This window comes from Ursus americanus, chromosome 3, assembly GCF_024610735.1.
Source record: "Ursus americanus isolate L20-20 chromosome 3, mUrsAme1.1.p, whole genome shotgun sequence".
Classification (NCBI taxonomy): domain Eukaryota; kingdom Metazoa; phylum Chordata; class Mammalia; order Carnivora; family Ursidae; genus Ursus; species Ursus americanus.
The window spans coordinates 61161545-61188639 of NC_142129.1; the positions used below are offsets into that span (position 1 = coordinate 61161545).

Genomic DNA, 27095 nt, shown 5'->3' on the forward strand with positions numbered 1-27095 from the left:
TCTTCCTGAACAATTTTATCTAAAAAGTCATTAGGTGGAGTCAAGCAGTTGAGCATCTATCTCAGCAGGTCAGGGGTCTACAGTGGTTCAGAGTGGCTTATCAGAGCCCACAATATAAATGCCAAAATAATATTAATAACAGATGATAACCCATTACAGAAAATAGAAAACCATGGATCCATATTTGATATAAGTAAATAAATATATTAATTGAACATCTAACCAAGAGCATTTTATTTAGTCTCGAATATATCTCTCATGGAGAAGTATGACATACAGCACCTTAATCCAAGGATCAAAATTTAAATTGTTGGTAATGGAGCAAATAAAATTATGTGTTCCTGGTGTGATGCAGTGATAAACTGGCATCAAGTCTGTGGTATCCCTGTCAAAGACGTGTACTGTAGAACGTAATCATGAGGAAACATCCTCATTGAAAAACATTGAAAAACAATGACTGGTCTTTAATATCCCAAAGAGCCAAGGAGCACTTAATCATGAAAATTGAGGAAAGATTGAGGAACTATTCTAGATTGAAGAAGATTACCAAAACGTGATATTGAAATGCAACACTTGATTCTGAGCTAGATTCTTTCACTATAAAAAGGATATTTGGGGACAGTTGGAAAATTTGAAAAGGTATGAAGATTAGATGGTAATAATGTATCAATGTTTATTTCCTAATTTCCTGATCTTGAATATTGGATGTGTTTATGTGTAGGAAAATGCCCTTGACTATAGGAAATAAACATTTAAGTATTTAGGGTAGTGGGGCATCATTTCAACAACTTTGTCCAGATGATCCAGGGAGAAAGATTATTGATTATATGCTTTCAATTTTCCCAACATAAAAAATTAATAAAAACAATTTGAATACAATGGCTTTTCATGCAGTCTTGAGGAACACTTTATAACCTATTGTTAGCAGTACACAAAAATTATCACAAAGTATTTCTTATCCAAATGTCATTTGGAAAGCAAATACAAATGGTAGCAACTAGAGATAATTAATGTACTGAAGAAAGTAAAAATATTTTTCAACTTAAAAAAAACAAAAGTGTGTGTGTGTGTGCATGTGTTTAAATAAAATTGGTATTTCACTTTTTGACATTGTATGATACCTCGAGGTAAAAATCTTCCTTGTTTTGGGTAAACCATAGGGTGGGTCCCAAAAGCTACTTTAAAAATACTCAAGGAGGAGAATGCAGAGATCATGTCAAGATTTTTGTGGGGGTTTCTATAGCCTCTGAGACTCACAAGGCCATCCAGGCCCTCACTGGGCACTGGTTTGCTGGCCGCAAAGTGGTAGCTGAAGTGTATGACCAGGAGCATTTTCATAACAGTAACCTTTCCACGGGAACTTGACCCTATTCCCCGGATTTGCACTTGTCTCTTCTTTCCTCTGGATTTTATAGAATGATTTGTTAGTGTCTCAGGCCTAACCATCCAGTGTGGGGATAAAGGTGCAGATGCTATTGGCCCTGAAAAAAAAAATTGTGTTGGGAAGATCTGAAAGGAAGCAATCTTTTAATACTTCAGCCTGGCATATTTTCAGTATAAATAGTAGTATGTTGAATTTGAATAAGAAATTTAAAAATTGATGTTAGATTTATAGCCTTCTGAATTTTTTGAAACCATATTTAAAAAGAAAAAAATGATTTTCAAAATGTTTTCCACTGAGTATAATAACAACTTCTGTTAATTCTCATTACATAGTTAATTATACTTACAGAACAAGAAATGAGACGATTTTTTTAAAGTTCAAAGTGACCTGAAATTGTAACTTCATCAGCCAAATTTTAGTGTCTTTACACCTGCTTTAAAAACACATCAAATAGATGCAAATTGAAATAGAATTATACCAATTTTTTTTCTCAAATAATTAGCAGTCTTCAAAAATTATATTTCAAAGTATAAAACATTGAGGAGGGGAATATTAGTATTTTAACTTTGGGTTTTCATAGCTAAAGGGTTTTAATCCTAAGAGCCAAGGAGCACTTTTATTCCTGGACAAATTTCAAGAATCCAGAATCCATTATCTGCGTATATACACACGGAATTCTGCCTTCCAAGTAAAAGTACTGTCACTTCCTCATCCTCCCATTCTTGACTTTGAAAAAGGAGTTCTGTTTCAGTCTGTCCCTGCATAACCACAACCACCACAGGAGATTTATGCAGACTCCACAGTGGAATGTGCCCTGCCTCTCTCTGCAAGGGAAAACAAAGGGGAGGAGTAGGGATGGCTTGCTACAGCAACATCTTCTGAGGTTCTCTGTGGCCAACATTCTTCTCTTCAGTTCCCCGAAATCATGCCATTGTTCGCCCAGGGGTGGTCTGCTGTCGAGGGGATCCGGGCTGCAATAAGCAGGCAAAATTATAAGCATTTTAGAACTGTAATTCATAGTACACTAGTAGCCACTCCTTAGCGTGGGCCCAATCCCTTCCTTATCCTCATTGCCAGTTACTTCTCCGTGTGAACTTTGTGCTCCAGTGGACTGCATCAGTATCGCTAATTCCCCACCTCCTACCTGCCTGCGTGCCTTAGCTTTTAATTGTTCTGCGTAAGTTAAATGTTCCCTTCTTTCTCTCCCTTCCCAGACGCTGCTTGTCACAATCCCACTCCTTTGAGACTTACCTCAATGCCTCCTACTGAGGCATTTTTCAGTCGCCCCAAAACTAATGGAATCTTACACTTTTGAATCTCAATTATGCTACCTCTTTTAACGTGATTACTGTATTCCACCTAAAATCATACCCATTTGTAAGCTTGCCCACCCCTACTACTTTTCCCCACTGCATTATAAGATCCTTGAGAGCAGCAAATACTATTTCTAACCCGTGTAGGTATCTATCTCTTGAAGTATTGCACATAAACATTGCATACTATAGAACTCAATACATATGTATCCAATTAATGTTTTGAACAAGGTTCTTTTATCTTTTCAATCCACCATTTAAATTGTAAGGACTTCAATGCTAGAACCAGGAACACCATAGCTCTGTTCAAATGTACTTTTATAGCCTTGATGTGGGGAGGAAAAATCACTTTTTCATTTTTATAAGAGAAGTTTCACATATAATAGTTGGTATTTTTATATAAGCATGGACACTTATTTATACAGTAGAATTTCATCAAAGTATTATAAAGTCTTTCCACTTGACAGAATGATAGAAAGCCTATATAGTCACATCAGGATGAAGCATATATTTTTATGTGTCTGAGGATTTTTTTTAAAATACCGTCTATCACTAATTTTGTCATTGGTGACATTTTATAATTTCCCCAGTACTATGGAAATAGTCCCATATGTCTGGAATTAGATCTTCCCATAAATAATAAATAATTTCAATATTATATCTATCAATTTTTCTGCCATAAACTTATTCCCAAAATAACAGGACGATGCTGCAATGGCTGATTACCCCAAGCCATGCTTTCGAAATTGCCATGTCGTTGTTATAATTAAGACCACATTGGGGCTTATCTGCACAAGTATCCTGACATAAGACCAAAACTGCTGATGTGGCTTTAATGTGGTTTGGGGCAAGAAAATAAATAGCCTTTATGTCTGTAAACTTAACAGCCGTCTTGCAGTTCCTTGACACGTTACGCTGATGTTGTAGAAGTTTTTTTCCTATCAGATGTTCCAAAAGCAACGAGTCAATTCCAATGTCAAAAACAATTAGAGAGTTTTAGAATCACAGTCTAAACAGCATACATACACCCACAGTGAAATTGAGGTAAATAAATGCTTTTTTCGTAGAAGATCAATAATTTTACTCTTAAATATAAAGGTATGGTTAAAATGGTTACATAAAATGTATATATTTAATGTCTATAATTAGGTGTTTGTCTTTGAGATAAGATTGGATAAATCTAGAGCCTCAGGGAATGGGTTGTAAGAATGCTCATTTACTTCTCCACGATCCAATTAGTATGTTTTAGAATCCGTTCCTATTCAAATCTTAAACTTCTTTTCTGAGGCTGCCAGGGTCACTGAGCTGTGTGATGGAGGACAGGCTATGATCTGTGACAGATGTTTTCACCATCATGAAGCAGGGGACTTTAATGAAATGCTGCTTAAGGCAGGTTATTCTGATGTTGATCCCATGTTCAACACTGTGTAAATGATTCTGAATTGCAGTTAAATTCTCCTAGACACTGCCTACCAATTTCTTTGCTGAATTGGAGGGATGTACTTAATCATAAGTGAAGCAGTAAATGAAGACCATCTCAGGGTGTGGTTTGTTTATGACTTTTACCCACATCTCAAGTTTTGGGTCCATCTTCCATATGAGGAACAGTAGCTATTGAATCACCTTATTTAACAACCAGGTATTTTTTTTTTTTTAGATTTTTTAAAAAATTTATTTATTAGAGAGAGTGGGGGGAGGGGCAGAGGAAGAGAGAGGGAATGAGAGGGAACCCTCAAGCAGACTCCCCGCTAAGCATGGAGGCTGATGCAGAGCTCCAGAATCATAGACCCCGAGATCGGGACCTGAGCCGAAATCAAGTCAGCCACCCAACTGACTGAGACACCCAGGTGCCCCAACAACCAAGTATTTTCTGTTCCTAAAATTCAAAAAGCTACATAAGTTCAAATAGATTAAATCCAAAGGCTACATAAATTCAACTAGATTAATTTATCAATAAAATAAGGAATAAATTCCTCCTATAGTCTGCTTTTAACAATATAAAGCCTTTTATTTTTGTAATTGGCATTATAAATAGCATAGTGGTAAGAAACCAGGCTCCATAAATTCTGAGCTATTACCATGACATCATTTAAGTTGTACTGGCTCATCCACTTTATAATTTTTAACTTGTAAGGCAGTTTGGGGTATAAAATGAGGTCCCCCCTACAAAGTACTTATAACTGGGCTAACACATAAAAACTGTTTCCATAATGACAACTTCACACCATATTCTATTGATTTAAAGACACATGCCTTTTACCTTTTATCATCTCTGTAATTATTGCATCTTACAATGGATACATTTTAAAACCATTGTAGCCAGACAGCAATTATAACATAGCTGTCACTGCTAGTACTTGAATTCTGTTGTTATTCTGGTGGCAATAGCGATTTCATGAAATTTCTGCCAAAAATAAACCAAAACAGCTAAGAACCATTCCTCGGTTGCTTGCTTAAATCTTTTGTTGACATCGTCTGGTGCAATTAAGAATGCACCAGCATCAAAACTTACAAATGGGTACCAGTATCCTGGAAGAAAGCCCCAGAGACAAGAGGGAGCACTTTTTTGAAAAAAAAATTCCGCATCAGACACTTTTGCTACCATAGGCATGATTCTGTATAGGAGGGCAAACTTATGATAACTTTGAGTTAAAAAGTGGCTCAAAAGATGTGGACTCTGAATGTAAAGGGAATTTAAGAATGTCTTCCCTTTTAACGTGTGCAATTGAGTGATATATTTTTTAAAACCATGTAAATAAATCCTACAAATCTATTTCAGTAAGCATACAGTAAAAATTAGGATTGATAAGGAAGCAGTGTATAATAGTTTAACTTGTAGCCATTGCTCTTTCTTTGACACACAAAATCATAATATATCTTACAGCCAATGACATCCTAAATTTGAAGAAACATGGTACTGTCATTACTACATGGCTTTTCCAGTAACGCTGTGGAAGACCAGATAGCATCAGTTGATTTTAAACCCCTGTTTCTATTCACCCTAAAGCCTAATACATTAAAATATGCAGTACTTTAAACCACATATTTAAAATTTTCAATTTGGGGGATAGCATTTGAAAACACACTGGGTTTTCTCCACCCACAGAATCTCAATCCCCGTGTTTCCCTTAGTCAGCAATCCCTAGGCTCCATTTGTACCTCATTTTCTGCTTCTCTGGAGGATAATGGCCACTGTCTTTGAGGTCCTCCATAGTCCCCCCCAAACAATATGCATATTACATAGCTTAAATTTTAAGCCGGAGGGTGCCAAATGACATAAGATAAATATGTAGTTTGCCTTCCTAGCAGTGTGCTGGTCACACAGTACGTGCTAACAAATGGCAGGTATCATTGTTATTGTTAATTCCAGAGGGAGACAATGGTAAGTTTCCTGTTGGCATCATATCTGATCCTCTTATGTTGTCCATTTTTACAGGTGGAGCTCACTGTCCAAATAGCAGCGCTTTGCAAGAGGTGCGCAGCTGTAACGAGCATCCCTGTACTGTGTACCACTGGCAGACTGGTCCCTGGGGACAGTGCATCGAGGACACTTCAGTATCATCCTTCAACACAACCACAACTTGGAATGGGGAGGCCTCTTGCTCCGTTGGCATGCAGACAAGAAAAGTCATCTGTGTGCGGGTCAATGTGGGCCAAGTAGGACCCAAAAAGTAAGGGCTTTAGAATGACAAAAGTAAATCCTGTGGTCAGCCATGCAAGTGATTGGCTTAGGCTTCACTTATTTCATGAAATGAAGCATTTTGATGCTTGTCACACCTGGCTTCAGAGTGAGATTTGTTTGTTTTGAATGTCAGCCGCTGATAAAGTTATAACAGCGTCAGAGTCTTGTACCTGGGATCTATAAATGCTGTAGAAATGTTTCTATGTGGTACCCACTTTCTGTTTTACAGTAGCATTTTCTCCTTTATTAAGCTAGTGGGGCAGTGAAAGGAGCGCTTGCTCTGGGCCTGGCTGATCAATGATGACAGTAGATGAAGTCCTAGCAGTCAGGTCATCCGTGACCTCCCATGTACCCGTAGGCTACAGAGTCTGCCAATCTAGTTTAATTGGGCTCTAGCCTTCTATGATCTGCCTTTCGTTTCCCCTAGAAAATACTATATCAAAAATACTGAGGCCAAACTTATTACATCTTTTAATGGTTAAATGAATAAGCCATTTACTTCCAAGAGAGAGCCTTGGGATAGGATGAGTGTTATGATAAGTAGAAAAGCCATCAGTTTCTCACTGTGGTTACAAATAGTGTAATAACAAGGCAAACGATTTGCTAGAGGGGAGGACAGAAGAACCAGAGTTGGCATATTATATGTGCCCTGTGAGAAATAAAACACAAACATGTCAGGGCATGACTGAGCTATCAGTTCTTCAAGAAAATTAATAAATCAGCTCCAAAAACACATTCCTTTAAGGGGGGGACCACTTTTATCTTTTGAGATATAGACAAAATAAATCTTTTAGAATTCAAATCTTCTTGGCCGTGTGAAACATGGAAAGTCAAGCCAGTCAGTTTTACATTGGTATAAAAACAGCCTCATAATTTCCAAATACTTGGCCAGGTGCTTCAGTATTATGTGTGACCTTAAGCATGCTCCTTAACTGATTCTGGCCTTAGTTTTAAAGTTTATTGAAAAGATTTAATTTAAAAAAAATGGTAATATAAGCACTCAAATAAATCTAGCAAAGTATTATTTTCTCTTAAAAATTTGAGATCCTTCCTAGTGTTTCAGGGAAATGGTAATAATGTACCTGATGTATGGAAAACTTCAGGGGATAAATAATAATCCCATTAGGAGTTGTTTTTACGTGGCCAGGGTTCCAGACATTAAGGATATTTTGCCCCAAACTTCATTTGATTATATAATTTGAAATTCTGAAATGTTAGAAAATATATGCCAGGAAGACTTGAATAAATTGAGAAACTATTCCACATCCTTAATAGGTAGCCCGAAACTACTATTTTAATAGAAATCATGCTAAAGTTGTAAACAAGGTAACACGAAGTTAATGTTCAGTGTATTAAAATTCTCTGGCAGTAACAGCAGGGGCAGAAGTGCCAAGTCCTGGAGGATATGGGGTCTTGCTGGGACAAGCATGCAGGTAGAAATATTCCCTGCGGAGGGTTCTAACCTGACCAACCTGGCACAAGATCGAGGGTTGTTAGGCTGAGCTGCTACATGTGAGCTCACTCTGCTCCTGTTCCACAGTTAATCACCTGCAAATATTGCTGTTGATATTTTCCTCACTTATCCAAGTTACAGACCGTTTTTGCTAAGCAGTAGGTATGCGTGTGTATAAACCTATATGTGAAAGAGCCTGATGGATTAGTGTCATTAAGTCATTCAGTAGGAAGGGTATCCTGAAGCCTCATGTCAAGCTACCACAATAATCCATTAAAAATTTGCTTTGCCCTTGCAGCCTTTATTCAATGACCTGGATACGTGTATAGATTTGTCAAATTAAATGGATTTACTTTGCCATTAAAGTTCTGAAAAATTAAGCAAATACTGTGAATCCAGAAGAAGATGTTACTGCCCTTATCCCTAAAAGCTAGGTTAAATTCAGTGACTGCTTTTCAGTGCTAGGCCTTTGAAACAAAAATGCAAATAGAAACATTGTTTTAAACTCCTCTTAATAAAACAGATTACTGTGCAATGGTAAAATCAATGTTATTGATCTTATCTATCCTCTGAGTAACAAACTTCAACTCCTATCACATCTGTTTAATTTGACCTTGAATAAGATTTGGGGGGAAATCAATTCCTTGATTTAAACCACAAACACTAAATACAAACAGTACAAAGGAGAAAAGAAGCATGTTGACTGAACCAATTGCTTCGCCAAAGGAAGTCTGAATTCATTTTATTGGATGTAATCTAGGCTGTATAATTTATCTTTGTGTGTTCATTTAACGGCTTTGTTGTTAGTAATTTTGTTCTCCACAGTTAGCCAAGTATCTTGCTGTGGGTATTTCTAAACTAAAACAGAATTTTGGAGGTTGTCAACGATAACATTGTAAATTCCATTGATTTATAAAGGGCTGAAATTTGAAGAGTTTGCTATGAATGCTCTCTCGTTATTAAAGTTGTAAAATTGCTTCATTGAAGAGGAGTGCCTCCAATAATAATTACTAAAGAATTAACAGTATTATATATGGGGTTTTGCCATATAATATTTCCTGGCTAAGAATGCAGGTTAAATTATAATTCTAGTGATTTCTAATTTCAGTCCTAACAATTCGTAACTTCTGTGACTGACATCTAAATTTCTTTGTTGTCCTAGCAATTAGGAAAATCCAAGGTTATAATGACATAAACAAGGGAGATTCTTTTTGAAATCTTGAGTCCAATATATTTTTCAAATCCACTTCCAAATAAAGCCTCGTGATATAGAGTGAAAGAGGAAAGCATGTATCTGTATAATTGAATAGAACATAATATTTATGTATGAGATGGAACATGGAGATAAATAAGTGTAATACAAGTTCTATAAAAAGTGAAGTGTCAGCAAAGTCTTATAAAGAAATTATGGAAAGGAGATTAATGATGTTGATTTTTTTTTTCACTCATAGTTCAGTTGTGAAAACCTGATTAACTTACTTGTTAAAAGACAATTTATCCTGACCTACAGAAAATTTGGCTTCTCCCATTGGGAGTATTTTTAAATCCCATTTTCACTAAATTTCCAAGTTATTCCAGCAACTAACAATACTAGTGGTTTGGTTTATTTCTTTACTGCCTCTTAGCTTCCTTGTTAGAGATTTATATGACCTCAAAAGAGAACTCCTTAGAATCAGAACAATAAGTTACTTTTAGTCACATGAATTATAGTTTTGTTGTCCTTAATGTACATACTCTTCTAGTGTTAATGCTAGCGGTCAGCATTTGACCACTAGCAATAGTAGAATCAGATCTTGAAGATACAGAGAAGAATTGGGAAACTTAAAAATCACTTAAGTATATAATCAACAAGACAGTATACTTAAAACTCATACATCAGCTTCCTAAAGTAATCTTTTAAAAAGTGAAAACTTTTGTATAAAGTAAGACATTTCAGTGTTTTCTCATTATCTTTCTCTTGTGTTCCTAATAAGTAATAGATGTTTGCCTATTTTTGAAAATAATTAATTTGACTACAATTTGTCAAAAACACAGTGTTTTATTTTTCTTTGAATTACTGATTGACTATTTTTGTTTTATTTATATTTACTCCTTTTCTTCCAAAAGTATTTTAATTTATAAGTATATTTAAAATCCCATAATTGGGATAATTTGAAACTGGGGACAACATGGAAGAAAAAAATAAGAATAGAGACACTAAATGAAACCAGGAATAAAGCAAAAAAACCTGCTTATCATAATGCTCTATTTATATACTTTTATTATTTTGCTATCTATTATGAAATATATAGCTGTAAATATAGTCCTCTTTGAGCATGTACTCTGTATTGAAAATATTCCATTATAAATTTGTTTCATGCCACACATATTTTGTAAAAATAAAGTATAGAATAACCTGGAAACTTATAATCAGCAATAAGCCTATTTACCTATATAAAGATGCAGAATTAGTCCTTAAATTAGTAATTTGAATTTCTACAAATTTCTTATAGAGCATGTTAGAAAATATGTATTTATTAATGGAGAGATTTTTATAAGGGGATAAGGTATAAGTATTATATTTTGTTCTAGTAGCACAATTACTATTATTAAATTTATACATCCTGACTTGAGAAGTTTTATTGAGGTCCAGTTTGGGAGAATTAATTTAGTTGTATAGTTCTTAGCAAAAACAGATTCCTGGAAGTTAAATAATACAGGTTGGTGACTGTTTAACCATTTTAGTAATGAAAAATTTAAAGATAATAAATTTCCTGGTTTTCTGGGTTACCAAAGAGGCCAAGTAATTTCCCTTTGCATTTTTCTAGGTGTCCTGAGAGCCTTCGACCTGAAACAGTGAGGCCCTGTCTACTTCCTTGTAGGAAGGACTGTATCCTGACACCTTATAGTGACTGGACATCATGCCCCTCCTCATGTAAAGAAGGTATGAGCTACAGAGTTCTGAAGGCAACTCACCTAGAAAACACACTCACCAGGCAGGACCTCCAAGTTCTCCTGGCTGAGCAATGTTTGTGATTCTCACATGGGGCTGAGTAATCCTGGTTTGTCATGCATGCCATAAAATTCTCATTTCTTTCTAGAAAATGGCACCGCTTTATAGAACCAAACTAATGAGTTTTATGCCAAAAACTGATTTAAGACTATATGATGTAGATCAATATGAATGGATTCTAGGCTTTATTATAGTAATAAGGTTTCCTTTAACATTAATTCTAAAAGAATGTATAGTCCCTCTGTATTTCAAGAAGAACGTACATCAATCTTATCAGTACTCACGGCTTCCAGCCCTCTTACTGGCAAGAAATAGATAGCCATGGGCCCAGACTGACCATAGATTCAATTATGCAGCCCCCAAGGCTGGGAATAAAGGAAAGAGAAAAATGGCCAGATTGTACCTCTTCCGACACGTACGTGCCATGAGGCATTTGCAAGATGACGATTTGTTCCCAGTTTGGTTTGGTTTTGCTTTTATTACTCGCAAAGACTCTTTCATATCATGGCAGACACTTTGATAATTCTTTACCCTCTAGGATGGGGTCCTTTCTCATTGCTGCTGAGAGAGATGTTAATATCCTCCAGGTGACTTATGCAATACCTGAGCAAATTTTCTCTCAGTGTCATGGACGACACTGTCTCCTCTTTTTTTTTTTTTTTTTTTTTTACTCTCCCAGCAAATACAGATCATTTTTCTTAAATTTCTTAATTTCTTTTATGCTTTTATTTTATTTATACTTCCGGACTCTTACTAAAGAGATTCCATTAAGATTCAACCTCTAGGGGTGCCTGGGTGGCTCAGTTGGTTAAGCATCTGACTCTTGATTTCATCTCAGGTCATGATCTCAGGGTTTCTGAGCTCAAGCACCATGTCTGCACTCCTCACTCAGTGCAGAGTCTGCTTGAGATCCTCTCTCTCCCTTTCCCTCTGCCCTTTCCCCTGTTCACTCTCTCTCTCTCTCTCTAAACAATTGATATCATTAAAAAAGAGAGAGAAAGAAGAATCAACTTCTAGATTAACAACTATTTTAAATTGCCAAAAATCATTTAACTTTAAGATACTACATGAGATCATAAATTTAATAATGGATTGTTTTTACAGTGTGATTATCATTTTATAGAGTTAAATCATGAGTTCCTTTTTATGCTTTCTAAAAAATTTTAGGTATCCTTGAAACATCAAATAAGATTAAACCATAAAGTAAGCAAGAATATAAAATTCTGATTTTAAAAGTCTTTTAAGACATCTAAACAGGTTTTGGTGCAAAAAGTTTTAAGCATTAACATTTTCAAAACAATGTTAATGACATTAAACTTAGTCATAAAGCAGTGTCACTGACAATTTTTCCAGATTTTCTTATTTTCTTAAAAACTAAATAGCATATGATATCATTTGATTTGGTCATAATCAGCAATAGAATTGTACTTTATCAGTCAATATTTGTGTGATAATTACTAGTTCTTCATCACTACAATAAAAAAGTTATTCATTACATGCAATTCATGTGCTTTCAAATTTAATTCTTAATGTTTTTATACTTAATCTTCATGTTAATATTAAGATAAGGCCATTTACGATAATTCCAAAATACATGCGGTTACACTTATAATCATGTAATTAATAAACTAACATAAACCTAACATTTTTAAGTGAAATTTTTGAAGGTGGGAAAAACCTTTGCCTTCCTCTTATATTAAATACTTCCTTTTACTGAGTAAAGTATTTTAAAAGTTGAACTGCTCTTAAGTATTTCAAGGAAATAAAGTTGAAAAAATAAAATATTCCATTAAGTTGATTCTAGGATAGTCACAAAAGTGAGGAATCGGCTAAATTTTTCTCAGCAAGTCTGGTTCGAACATCTGTCTTGGCCACTTAGCAGCCAGGCAACCTTATGCAAGATACTTAAGTTTGCCAAGCCTTGCTTATAACATCTATGAGTTGTTCTGTGGCACAAATGAGATAATATATGGTAACGTGCTCTATGCTTCGTGAACCATGGTCCAACTGACATAACATTGGTTAGCCTATTATTTATTTATTTGTTTGTTTGTTTGTTTATCCATCCATCCATCCATCCCGTATTTTCTTTTTGTTTAAGTTCCTGTAAGAAATAACCTCCATGCTTCATATGGTCAGTGTCTAGTGAATGTTTTAATTTGACTTACTAAATGTAGTCTTTTCTTAGAAGTTTGTGTATCAGTGTGAGAAAAGTATTTAGATCATGATGAAGAAAAAAATGTGATTATTATTTGTTAAGTATATGTTGATATGTTTACAGATAATTGTTTTTAAATGCTCATCATGTCATTAAGCATTATATGTATTATTTTAAGCAATTATTCATCTTCTTCTTTCTACAAAGATTTCTCAAATAAATTTAATATACCAAGCCCAGTTTTAAATATAAAGGATATAGCGGTAAGCAAGGAAATCAATGCTCCTTGCTTTCAGGAAGCTTACAGTCTGGTGGTAGGAGACAGACCAGGCATTTAATGATTGTTCTAATCTCTCAATGAGTAGGAAGGATCAAGGCACGGGTGCAGGGGGTTTGATGAAAGAAAAGATGTGACATCATTTTGGAGAATGCAAAAGCAGACAAGCTAATAACATATAGAATTTCTAAGCACCACGGAGTGCCCACTTCGTTATGTCTTTAAAAAAGGATTGCTCAACACAGTTGGTCATTGTTTCTCTAGCCATGTTCAGCTGCCTGAGTGCAGGAAACATGTAACAAAATAATTGGTTTTGATTAGAGTTGGGGCTTTTCCAGGAGAGTACAATGAAAAAAAGAGAGGAACAGGGAATCCAGGGTGCTTTCAAGGGAATCCTCATTGTAACAATGGAGTATGGAATCTCAGTTGGGTTGGGATGGAAGTGAGGTCATGAAGGGAATGATAGATAATGAAAAAGTAATAAGGAAAGTGCACTGGCAGTCTCAGCTGAGTTTGAAGAATTTTAGTAAGATGAGAACTGAAGCTGTTGAACTGGAAGGTTAGGAGGAATGACGGGAAAGTAAGATGTTTTAATATGAGAGTGTGCAAGTACTAATGATAATAGCATCAGAGGATGAACAGAAAGTGCTAGTGATTGATTGAAATGGAGGAGAAGGTCATTGAAGATGAGGAGGTACCGTAATTCAGAGCCCAGCACCTTGCATGGAATAACCATGTGGTTGCCAAAGCCAGCAGAGTGGTGGCAGGGGTAGGAAGAGCAAGGATTACAAGTGAGGGACGTTCTAAAGTTGTTAATTAATGAAATGTTGGTAGCTGGCTCTGACAAGGTGCATAGCTGATGGAATGTTGACGACAGAGGGGTTGGAGATTTTTTTAAGATAAAAGAAGAAAAGTCTAGGAAATGGCTAGAATCAACTTCCACTGGCAAAAAATACAAAGGAAACTTTCCGAGGAGAGCTAGAAGGTGAGAGACCATGTGTTCTAATGGGCGTTAAGGTAGAAGGATTGGAGGATGGAATAAAATGAGAAATTGAGAATCGGGTTATGCACGTAGGGAGCGCTGTGAGTCCAGATGTTGGAAGACATGTGCGGGTGCTCAGGAGAGGGTGGTGGCAGCGGGGCTTGTGGTGAGTGACAGACATGTGAGATACAGAATGAGTTTAGTTGGGCTGGTCTCTTGAAGGATTTAGTAACTGCTGTGACTTGAAATGCACAGTACCACTAGGATACTGTTCTCTCCCCTGCAGTTCCTGGGTGGTGGTGGCCAAGGAGGGCAAGAACACCAGCTCAGAAACTGCTGTCCTGTGACAGGAAGCTCTCGGAGAGGCAGGGCTGTGTTTGGTTGAGCACAGGTCATCTCAGCAGGAGCAGGAGACCAGCCTGCTTGTTCTATTTGGAAGCTCTGTATTGAGTCTCATGTAACAAAAGGCTTTCAGAAACCCGAAACCTAGGCACTCAGACTTAAAAAGAATAACTCTAATTGTGTATTGAGGAAATAAAGCCTAGGGGGTGGGAGAGGGGGTTGCTCTTGGACAACAGTGCCAAGATGCATTGTGCGCCTGGAGAAGCTTGTTCTGTTTTTGCCTGTAGACTCTGCTTTAACTGATAATAACGATACAATGGTGTTATAGAAAACTAGCCTATTGTTGTAAGGGAAAAAAAGCAATGACATGTGGTTAGGGTGTTTTTCTTTTTCCATTATTTGGTATGAAATGCGAATAATCCAAGCTTCATTGAAATAACACTGACTTCCGCACACAATTAGAAATAGTAAATGGGGTTCTATGTTCAAGGATAGATAATAGCAATAGAAAATCAACTCAAGGGTAGGGTGTTTTTTTAGTTCTGCAGGTAAAGTCTAAATCTTATTAGAGTTTTAAACTTATGAAAATGTGGAGCCACCTCCCTTTAAAAATCCCTTTAAAGAGGTAAAATTACACTGTAGTATTGCAGAAGATGGAGTAGGATAGCTTAGCATGCCAGGAAGAATAAAAAGAATTATTTGAAATGTTATTCAGCCCTCTCTCAAGGTATGTCTTGAAAAATCAATGCTGATAAAGATCAGTATTGAGTAGAGAGTAGTTTTAATCCCCAAACCAATACACTTGTTAACTTTTTCCAAATTTTTACACAGGATTTTTCTAAAAAAAAAAAAAAAATAGGGAACATTTATGCATATAAATTACTTGTACCTATGATATTAAGAATATCAATACTTTTGATTAAATAATACATTTCACTGTTCAAATTCTGTTCACTCCTTTTTTCTAACTGCATTCTTGACTTGAGAGCTAGAAGGGGTATTGCAGAGGACATCTATTCTACCTTGATGCCCTGAAGCAATATGGCACTAGAGTTACCCCCAAAGATATGAAAACTACTTCTACATTTTGCTTCTTGCATGAAATATTCCCCTTTCAATTTCCTAGCACTCTGCTGCTTCAGCCTGCCATCCTTCCCCCATCTAGCTTAACAAATCTTGGTTTTGCCTGCCCTTTAAATCCTCCCATCAAGTAAATGCTCTGGTGAAATTTATCTTGAATGTCTTAAGATAATCTGTAAAATGCTGTAACTACGTGAGAGATTGCATACCCTCTGAGTCTGTGTGCCTCATTATCACATAATTGTTTTCTGAATATCTAATCCCTTTTTTCTATTTCTATCCTAGATAGATATTTTCAAGTATAAACCCTACAGGAATATTTCTTTATATTCCCCATGTTTATTATTTCCAATGAACAAAACGATCCCTTATTTTTTATTAATTCTCAGTGCATAGACTTCGTACCCCTGTGCTTCCTGCTATAAGGAAGTGGATAGAAAGAAGTAGAAGATGCTAGCTAACAGTCCAGTTGAGAAGTGAAATAAATGTGTTTGCTCATTTAGCAAATATTTATTAAATCCTTACCATGTGTGACTGGCGTTCTAGCTACTAAGACATAAAGATAAATGGAAACTATGCATGTCTGTCAACCACAAACAATAAATTGGGTGAAGACGCGTACAAGAAACTATGAAGGTTGTAAAATTCCAAGTTTGCCAGCTCAAGTTATTAGTGAGAAATCTTCCACTTTACTTTTAAAATAAGTGCCGTATGGGCCATCCCTTTGCATTCTGATCTGAGGGCACTGTGACCTGGCGGAGCTCCACAGTGCTGTTTCATGAGTATACAGGTAATTTCCTAACTGAGATCTGAGCGTCAACGCACCTCCCAGTGGATAGAAACGTGGACAGGACACTTCCTGTGTAACCCCATTAAACTTCCTCTGTAGGTGTTACAGCTTTGGAAGGTGCTGCTTTCATCAGCTCCCAGCCTCTGTTCTGTGGGCTGCACGAGGTCAAGGTATTTGAACTTTTTTAAGAGTAAGCGATTGCCACTGTGGAATCAATTATGGAAGTGAAAAGAGTTATCGTGATCTTATATATCAAATACAAGCTTGTGGACGTCATGATGAAAAGGCACTAGAATGTTTCAGAGTTGTACCTGAGGTGAAATTTTTGCTTTCAAGTCAAAAAATGAAGTCGGACTGAAACACTACCTACTGCTTCTCAAAGCTGAACAGCACTGCCTGTGTCCCATGCGATAGTGATGAGGAGCTTTAGTGTGTAAGGTGCCACTGAGCTCATTGGTTGAACTCATTGTCTCCTCCAAGTTCCAGATCCCTGGGTCTCAATTCCGTGTCTATTGTCTACCTGCAGGTGGAGAAGGGTTTGTGAGTTCCTCACTCTGAGAATCTTGACCATCCCGGAAACAAAGACCTGCTCCTCCATGTTCTTTCCTTCTTTTCCCTGTTAAACAAACACCTGCCTCCTTCCCCCAATGCTAAACAAATCATAAGAATGAATATGTAGTTTGTATACTCTTGTAAAAAGATGAAAGATCATAACATTTAAAAAAAGAAGAGTAGTAGAAAGTGTAAAAGAAGGTTGGAGTCAGGTAGTACATGGAGTTGGGGAGAGGAAGAGAAAGATTACACTATAAAGTCAAAGTTAAGGTAAACTCCTGCAATTGAGAAGAAAATTAGCCCTGAGATTCTAGTGAACAAAGCAAAACATAGAAGCCTGTAAGAGTCTTAACAGATTGTCAAGGGAAACAAAATTTTCCTAGCTCTAAATTATTAGAGGAATTTATCACCTGGGTCTTAAAATAGGGGCCACTGGAATGACATAACAGATAGAGGCAACGTTAGCAATTTTATTAGAATTTTCTTTGATCTTTCCTAGATAAATGATATTTAATATGTAGAGGTTGCAACTGACATTCAAACTGCTATTGTAACAATTTAAAAAGAAAAAAGTCTTTGACAATATTTTCAGATGCTTTAATTCTCTGCTACCCACTACCTCCAGCCCCTAATTCCCTACTTTATTACCTGTCGTATTCTAATTATTCACTGAATTACTAATACAATCACTAACAGTACGGGTTTCCCCCACAATGGGAATAATCCTAAAAAGTTACATGTGAACCCTAGAATCTTAAACTGGGATAAGATATACAAGGTTATCTATTCCAGTAGATGGCAAACGTGGCTCTTCATTCACAATTCTCTGCCAAGCTTTGCAAAAATCAGATTCCCAAATCCAGCTCCCAAGATTCTGACTTAGTAGTTCTGGGTATAGGCCGAGAAATCTGTTTTTGTTGTTATTTTCAGTTTTTTGAAAGAAATTCTCCTACATAGTCAGACATTTAGGAATCCTTAATCTGATTCTTTCTCTGCTCTAGTCCAGAAATCTTCAATCCACATTGCTGGGAGTCATTTGCCCAGACCATGTTGGGGAATATCCCAACTTCATGAGGAAAGATGTTTCTGATTAGAAAGTTCTAATTGTCAAATCACATTTTTCTACTAACACAGTAACTTTAGGAAAGTTTCTTTTAATTTTTTATTAAACATCCATTGTTAGGGACTGCTAACCCTTCTAAATTTCTCTGTTCTTATATCTGTATATCAAATATTTAATGATCTTGCAAAAACTAGAAATGCATCAGAGGAATTCTAATGTAAGTAAAATTGTGCCATGTGGTCATTTGTCTTTACTTAAAGTCTATATATTGTAAATTGGAATATCTTTTATTAAAGTTGGCAAGTCTTACATACATTGTCTCTTTCAAATACTAAAATATTTGGATATCTTTAGATGAATAATACTGTCAAGTTGGTATCTTCATTGAAGGTAAATCTTAATTATTTCCACTGGATTTTTTAAACATAATTTGGAGTTATTTACTTACAGTAATTGCTGCTGTGAATGCTTCTGTAAGAATTCTGCCTCTAAGAAACCACTTTCATTTCACTGCTTACAGCCCTGATGTTTAGAATGTGACCTGAATTGAAGATCTTAAACTGTTTAATATGAATAATAAATGACTAGAATAATTTATGAGGTATGCATTTCAAATTAAGTGAATAACAAAGAAATAAAATTTCACATTAAAACACTGAATATAGTCTCCTAAGAAAGATTCATTAGAACTGTATGAGTCCCATGTGGTAAACAGGACTAGTGAAATGACATAAAAATAAACTTAAGGTAGAGGAAAATAAATTAATTAGACCTGTCATATTTCTCAAGGGGAAAGAAATATACAAAAGAGCCATTACTTTGTATCTGCACATTAGCAAGCCTAGTTGACTATGGAACTGTTTTCTCTGTTCTTCACGTTTTTGAATGTAAATTGATCGGGCTCTCCATATAAGGGTCTGGAGAATTTAGAAAATGATTAGACTAGATGAGGCCTCTCGTTCAGGGATGTCAGAGCACATATAGCTGGAAGCAATGTAATTTCTTCACACAGGCTGGTATTTGGAGATGGTATTATCAGTGCAGGGTACAGCAGTTAAACAGCTGCCTCCTTCCAGGGGACTCCGGAGTCAGAAAGCAGTCTCGGCACCGGGTCATCATCCAGCTGCCAGCCAACGGAGGCAGGGACTGCACGGACCCGCTCTATGAGGAGAAAGTCTGTGAGGCCCCTCAAGTGTGCCAGAGCTACAGGTAACGGGGTTACAGAAAAGCCGTTGTAAGCAATGCACTGAGCAAATACGTTTTCTTTCCGACGATGAGAAAAGAGAGCCAACGACCATCCCGCGGGCTCGGTGGCGTTGGCACTGGTTATGGCTGTGTGTGCCATCTCTTGCCTCTTTAGGGGAGCTGCCCTGCTACCGAAATTATCTCCAGGGGGACAAATACTCGTGTAAATTTCGAAACTGTATCACTAGCTCCAGGGATTGTGGGACATGTCTTATGGTGATATAAGCTATAAGGATTTCAGAGAAATGGCAATAATTATGAAACACATAAGCAGTTCTTCTCCTGGTAGAGGAATAGCCTATGCATTCCTGTTCCTCGTAAATGCTGGCATTCTGGTTCACAAAATGACATCTTTATTTCAGTGATGCTCATCAGAGGCCCGTGCTGTTCGTTTGTGGCCACCTCAAGGAAAATTCAGGTTATTCAAGCTATATATCACCATCTTGATAATTATTAGGGAACTTTTTTCTCGTAACTATTAAAAGAAAGCACCTAATTGAAACTTGATGTGGTACGTAATTGCAGTCTGATGACAGATGATGTATTACGGCATTAACTGATGGAACATGTGATCACAAAATGGCTTAAGATGCATCTGATGGCAAATTTGCCATCTTATTTTCTCTGTATTTAATTCTGATATGACAAACAGTAGAAATGTATGTTTACTCTGAACACTGACTGACGACTGTCAGCCCCAAACTTATTTATTTGGGAGATTTGTTTTTGTAAAATGTATTGTAATTGCAGTTTCGGAGTTACCCCTACAATGCTAACCAAAAGATACCATACAGAAGCCTCATGACTCGAATACAGTTTCATACCTTGAATATAAAACAAACATATGTTATTGAAATGGAATGCATCACTTCTAGTGCTATCTGCTACATCCGATGGCGGTCCTAATTAAAAAAAAAAGTGACAAGTATCACCTATACTTAAATTAAAAAAAAAAAAGGCTGAATGAATCTATAGAATTCGTTTCTATAGAAATTGACAATGATGAACTCTTGTCTCCGTGGCCATGGAAAGTCCTTGTATATTTAATGCTGCTTTCTACAACTTCTTGATAGAGATCTAAGTTACATTTACATAGGACTGAGCATTGTGAAATAAATTCCCACGTGCAGTGGTCAAAGTCGTGTTTCCACGCCACCGTGTCTCCGTGGCTTGGCGGGCATTTCGCCTCCTCCCTATGAGCTTCTGCTGTTTCCCTGCAGGTGGAAGACTCACAAATGGCGCCGGTGCCAGTTAGTCCCGTGGAGCGTGCGGCAGGCCAGCCCCGGAGCGCAGGAAGGCTGCGGGCCCGGACGCCAGGCGAGAGGTGGGAAGCTCCGTTCCACACTTGATTCGCTCTTCTTTCTCCAGCGTCACTCCCTTAGCCGCTAGCTTGATGAGTTCGTCGCTCGGATGCCATGCTTAGGGAACAAAGCGCCAGACGTCGGTCTGCTTCCGCCCGTTCCACCTAACAGGGCGACACGGAGACCCATCCTTTTCAATTGTGTCCTTTGTTCTTTGACAGGAGCCTAGAACTCCTCTGGTTGAATTTTTCCCTCATTCATATTTAGAAGATAATCAAAGCAAGTTCTTGAGAAGGTTATGACTGTATGGTACCCTGCAGCTTGTTTGGGATTTTTTGGTTAGTTTTTGGAGGGTGGCCTTCCATAGTGGTTTGCTTGTCACCCTCATAGTCAATAAGATCCTTATAGCTTTGCCCATCCATATGAACTAGGTATGTGAATGCATGTAATGTACTATAATTGGTTAACTTTCCAGAAATTCTCAGCAGTGACATTCCTAATGTTGCCATGGCTGTACCCAATCCTGTCCATATTCAGTACTGATTCTCAAATGGCAGATTTATTTACTCAAAACCTGCCATATGTGGACTGCAATCTGTCTGCTCTACTAGAGAACATGGAATCTTGCAGAAATGAGTGACAGAAACGTTTCCAACATTTACTGGGTAGTATGGTTATTTACTAGATACTGTGGTTAATACATTCCAAGCTTTGGAGCATGTTGTTGATACTTGTGGCAAGTTCAGCCTTTAGAGAACATGATTGCTTTTACTTCTATTGACTTTGAGCATGTAGTTCCTACTGCATACTTAAAATGTAGCTGAACATGTAATGAAATACACAGCCACCTTTTTTTTTAATTAATAAAAACGTATTTTGCCCCCTCATTTTTAGTTATGTATGTGGTGATGATGCAGAAGTCTGAACATACAGAATTCCAGTCTTTGTTGATTTTGATCCTTGACAGTGAAAAGGTTGCTTTTTTAACTTGAGAAAAATAGCTTCTTTTTGGTAAACATCTTCTATTTTTATCATCGTCCTTTTAGAAATCTTTATTTGAAAACCTAAGTTTTAGTTTATAAATAATAGTAACTACCTAGTGATTTTTAGAATTTTATTTCATATGCTTAATTTTCCTTATTTATCCTCCCATCAGCTATGGTGAAAACATCACTATCTCCTGTTACAGTTAGAGAGACTCAGGTACTTAGAATTGCAAGTCATTCTCCCCATTTCAAACCATTCATTGAGAAATTTAGTGATACAGGAGCTTCTCATTCTACCTTGCTCATTCCTCTTGAGTCAGGCATACAGTTGCATGCAACTCGGGCCCTGTGTAGAGTTTATAATGAAATAGGCTTGAGTTTGGGAATCAGGAAACATGAGTTTTAGTCTAGTTCTTTCACTAACACAGGGTGAGCCTTGCTCATCCCTTCACTTTCCTGGGTCTCAGTTAATTTAAATGAAAAAAAAAAAAAGAGGGTTGGACCAAATGATCTTTCAGAATTTTTCCAATTTTCATATTCTGCAATCTATGCACAGATAATGCCCAGGGATCAAAGTGTGAAATGAAGTTAGGTAAAGCAGATGAAAGCCACATCTTTATAGAATAGCATGGGAGGAAACCTGAGATATGGTAAAACAACAAAAGTGTGAAACAGCTTCAGTTCCAAATTATTCCTTAACCACTGCACAACTGTGGTTCATTCATGTCTTCCCTCGGAGGCTGAGAACATAATGATCCCCACAGTGCTTTGTACATATTAAGTCTACCTTCAGTGTTAATTCCTTCCGCCTTCCTGTTAGATCATGGCCCCAGGGAATGTGCATAGAGGTCGTAGTAGGTGTAAAAGCAACAATATTAACACGGGCCTTTTGGTTTTCGACATGCAATCTGCATAAAAACTGTTCTTTCTGTGATTACTGGCAACTGTCTCATTTCCAACTGAAAACCTCTGTTCATCCCTCCTCCTGGGCGTCTGCTTCATAGTATCTGATACTGTGACCCACTGCCAGCATGAAAGGGGGAGCTTCCTCTAGCTTCCTCAGCGCTACTCTCTCCTGCCTTTCTCACTGTTCCATTCTTGGTTTCCTGTTACTGGTGCCTCCTCCTCTGCCTGTACTTAAATAATGTTTTCTCATCTTGGCATATCGATCTCTTCTATTCTCAGGATATCTGGGAAGAAAAAGTTGCATTATAACCAATCATTTCTGCATAAATACAGAATACATTCAGAAGAACCCCTTTGACTTCCATATGAAGATAGCCTTTTTCTTTGTTGCCTTGGGAGATTAAAGATGCTTTTTCTTAGAGCCTATATTCTTACAGAAACATGAAATGAGGAAAATTAAGAGTACAGAAATATCTTTGCTAGTGGCAAAAAGGCAGAATTTTCTTCCTTTGATGGTCATGGCTGTTTTCAGAACTCTGCATGATTGACCTGTCAGATTCTTGCTATTTTCATCTTTGTTCTTATCTGATCAGAGACTAAAATGCCAACTCATACTGGGTTTTGGGGTTTTTTTTATGATTGAAATAATTATATGGTAAGGATTAAGATCAATCCGCAAAGACTACAGAGAAGCTACCCCCTGTTTTCTCTCATATGTCAGACTTTCTCGTTCCAGTCACTCATTCAACTGTGATTGAATTCAGAATACTGTGTAGAAAGAGCCATGAATGTCAGCAAAGGAGGCCTATGTTCAGGGAGCTTACATTCAGTTAGGGAAACGAGATCACCGGTAACGTAACCCAACCAGTAGGAGTTAAAGACTGAAACTGATCCATTGCAAAGCGATCATTTGAAGCTAAAGCACTGACGAAAGACCTAAAGGATGTGCTGGGACTTTGCTTGTACCATAATATTAGAATTAAATAGCAAGTTGAGAAAATAAGATCAATTATACAAGCTCAGTATTTGGGGAAAGAAAAACAAAAACATTAAAAGTGTTCACAGAAAATTGGGTAGGTTGAAGCCCCAGAAATGGGAGCTAGAGCCTGGGGTGATTTTGTGGAAGGCTATAAATGTCAGGATCAGTATTTTAGGCCTCGTTCAATAAGTGGTGGGAACGAGGACCTAGTGAAAGCACTGTTTTATCTGTCAGCATGTACAGAATAAACTAGAATGATAGACGTGTGGGCCTGGATGCCAGCTAGCACAGGGTTGTAGCAATATGAGGCTGAAGTAATAGGGGCTCAGACTGGAACCACAGTAGGGGGAATGGGCAAAAATAAGTGGATTTTCAACATGCAGTAAAGGAAAATAACTTTAAGACTTAGTGGCAAACTGTAGAAGCAGAGATAGAAATAAGTGACTCAAAGATGATCATATGGTTCTTTAACTCCAATATTTTCAGCTTGAGAGTAGTTGTAATATTGGTGCATTAGAGATGATGGCAGGGGAGCCAACTGGAAATATCCAGGTACACATTGAAATGTAGGAATGTCACTCTAGAGATAGCTTTGGACAGCAGATAGAAATTGGGTAGCGTTTCTGTGAAAGGATTTGATGAAGCCGCAGGAGAAGCTAAGATCTCTACAAGATATTGTACAGGAGAGAGGTGGTTATTGTGTTTTCCCATTAATAGGTTTCTTTTTTCTCTGATCTGTTCACATTTGTATACTCTTTAAGCATTCCTTTTTACCTAAAGAACTTTAATGACATTAGCTTTAAATCACTATTCCCTTGCTTGGGTCGGAAATGACACCATATGAGCTAATCTGTGGGATTGCTAACTTTACCATTCTCTGATTCTAAGATAAAAATGCTGATCGCATGGCTTTTGTCAAACTCTTGGTCTAGACCAGCTGTCAGCAAACAGTGGTCTGTGCACCCAGTCTAACCCGCAGCCTGAGGATTTTTTTGTTTGTTTTTGTTGTTGTTCTACTTTTTTGCATCTAAAGGTTTATTGGAACACAAGTGCACCCATTTCTTTCCCTATGGCCTATGGCTGCTTCCATGATAATGAGGCCAAGTTGAGCAGGTTGTGACAGAAACCATATGACCCACAGAGCAAAAAATATTTACTATCTAGTGCTTTACAGAAAAAGTTTGCTGAACCCCCGATCTAAACTCTGAAGCCAGATAATCAAGAATAGAGTCACAACTTCTAGTAGTACTAAGTAGTCATTACTCAGTAGGATCAGCGAACCCCTGAAGTTTATCTGGTCACTTGGGAAGACATCTTTCCATTCAATTCAACATTAAAGGAACGATTTTAGGTATAAGAGCAGTGGGCTTTAAACACTGTCACAGTAGTAGAATATGCACCTTTAGGATGAAACAGTGTGAGAAATGAAACTTTGACTCTCAAACTTTATCAGTAGATTTTTTAAAGAAGAGTGAAAGGTGAAAGCAGATAATACCTGGGCTATTGAAGACAAGCGAGAAAACCCTCCTAATCCCCCTGTCTAGAAGCTGATAAATCATACCTAAGAACTGGACAGTAAGAGTTCATTTGCTAAGTATGCGTAGAAAGGACAGAATGTGTGTGTCTCATACAGTATGCAGCACTCAGCAGAATCTTACAAGGCCACCTATTATGATTCAGATTGGCTCAAATGACTTGAACCTTGCACAGTAGTAGAGCAATAGACCTCTAAATTCTCTTTAACCAGCTTACCAGCCAGCCATCCTAAGTCTCCTCTTTTCCAGTCACCTACACCTACTTTTAGCCAACGGTTAACAATAAAATGGCCATTACGGACAGACTTTCATATTTGCTATTAATAGCATAATTGTTCCAATTGTAAGAATTGTCTGTGTTGATACACTGCAAAGGATTTGGGAAGCAATTATGGTCCCAGAGTCTCTTTAACTAACAAGTGACTGTAACTGCTTACCATCCCCGCATCGACACTCACTATAAAGCAAATGAGTGAGAATCAGCCTTACCCAGAAATGGGTTAAAATGACACGAATGGAAGAATATAGGGAGATTCTACTCCAATCAAGTAAATGCAGTCTTGACCAAGTCTACGTTCTCTATATTTCAGAACTATGTGAAAATGCTTTCAGAAGTATTACATCAGAGCATAAAGAGCTTTAAAAGAAAATTGATATGCTCTGAAACTTTGGAACATGTTTATTTATGACCCAATCCCATTACAGTTTAAAGGAAAAGTAAAATAATGGTGAAGGAAAATTTTGTATCAAGCATTCCCAGAATCACAGTCTTCTCTAAATTGAATTAGCTACTCTGCTATAAAACAGGATATTTTCCTTAAGTTTATCAAGTGTATCAATAAAAGCATTAGAAATCCTCTATAAAATAAGTGCTTAAAACTTGGTGCTGATAGCTGTATCAGTCTTCTTAGGCTGCTATCGCAAAACTCTATAGACTGGGTAGCTTAAGCAGAGAAATTTATATCTCACAGTCTGGAGGCTGGAAAAGTTCAAATCAGGCTGCTGGCTAATTCCGCTTCTGGTAAGATCTCTCTTTCTGACTTGCAGATGATTGCTTTTTAGCTATGTCCTCACATGGTAGAGAGAGGGAGATAGTAAGCTCTCTGGTCTCTCCTTCTGAGGGCACTAACCTCATCGTGAGGACCCCACCCTCATGACCTCATCTCCGCCTGATTACCTCCTGAACGCTACATCTCCAAATGCGAGCACATTGGGGGTTCAGACCTGAATTTCCAGGGACACAGTTCAGTCCATAGCAATAAAGAAAGGCCAGTGTCTTGGGGGAAAAAATTCCTTTCCACTGTACACAGCGGTAAGTTTGTGGATACTAGCTCTCTCAGAAAGCTGTGGGAACAGGTTAAGTCCAGTCCCTAAAAGCCAGTTCAAACTGCTGAATATCATTCAGTACAATGCATTCTTTTATAAAACAAATATTTGTTGAATACATGCTACATGTTGCCTAGATGGTGGGCCCAGACTGTCAAGAGAATAAAAGTATATAATAAATTGTTTTCACTTATTTCTTATGGTAGGTAATATTCTATGGGTATACATGATTCAGGTTTTAAGCATATTAGTAATACATTAGTAATGTGTATACAGAAGAACCACTAAAGAATTAAGAAAAGATAAAAAGAGGTAACCACCAATAGGGCATAGTGACAGAGGAAATGACATTTAAATCTAGGATGACGAAAGCAAAAAGGCACAAAATAAAATCTGTACGTGTAGGGAACAGTGAATTGAGGAGTTTGCCTGTAGTTCCTGTCAGTGAGTTGGAGGCAAAGGGACACACTCAGGAGGATTTGAATACTAGAAGGGGGGGGTGGGCAAGAGAGGAGGAGAGGGAGAAGGAATATTGTTGCAATAGGAAATTAGAAACAATGAAGAATTTTAGCAAGGCTTTGGATATTGAGAATGGTATGGTCCAAGAAATTTTATTCTAAAGGTATAAGAAATAAAGGAGAGATATTTTAAAGAAGAATGTGAGCAGATTTGGCAACTTTCAAACTGGAATCATTCTTAAATGTTATAGGGAAATTTTAGAGGGCCTTTAAAATAGACACCTTTCCTAT

General features: G+C 37.2%; 1 protein-coding gene across 8 annotated transcripts in view; it reads left to right on the top strand.

Annotated features, from left to right (window-relative positions):
* THSD7A (thrombospondin type 1 domain containing 7A) overlaps positions 1 to 27095 on the top strand; it is a 773396-nt gene that overhangs the window by 674551 nt on the left and 71750 nt on the right. For all 8 annotated transcript variants that reach the window (XM_087861023.1, XM_087861022.1, XM_087861024.1 and 5 more), the window contains 4 exons: positions 6134 to 6368; positions 10640 to 10755; positions 19145 to 19277; positions 20534 to 20637. In XM_087861023.1, coding sequence (XP_087717149.1) covers positions 6134 to 6368; positions 10640 to 10755; positions 19145 to 19277; positions 20534 to 20637 — 588 coding nt within the window. The remainder of the gene's footprint in view (positions 1 to 6133; positions 6369 to 10639; positions 10756 to 19144; positions 19278 to 20533; positions 20638 to 27095) is intronic.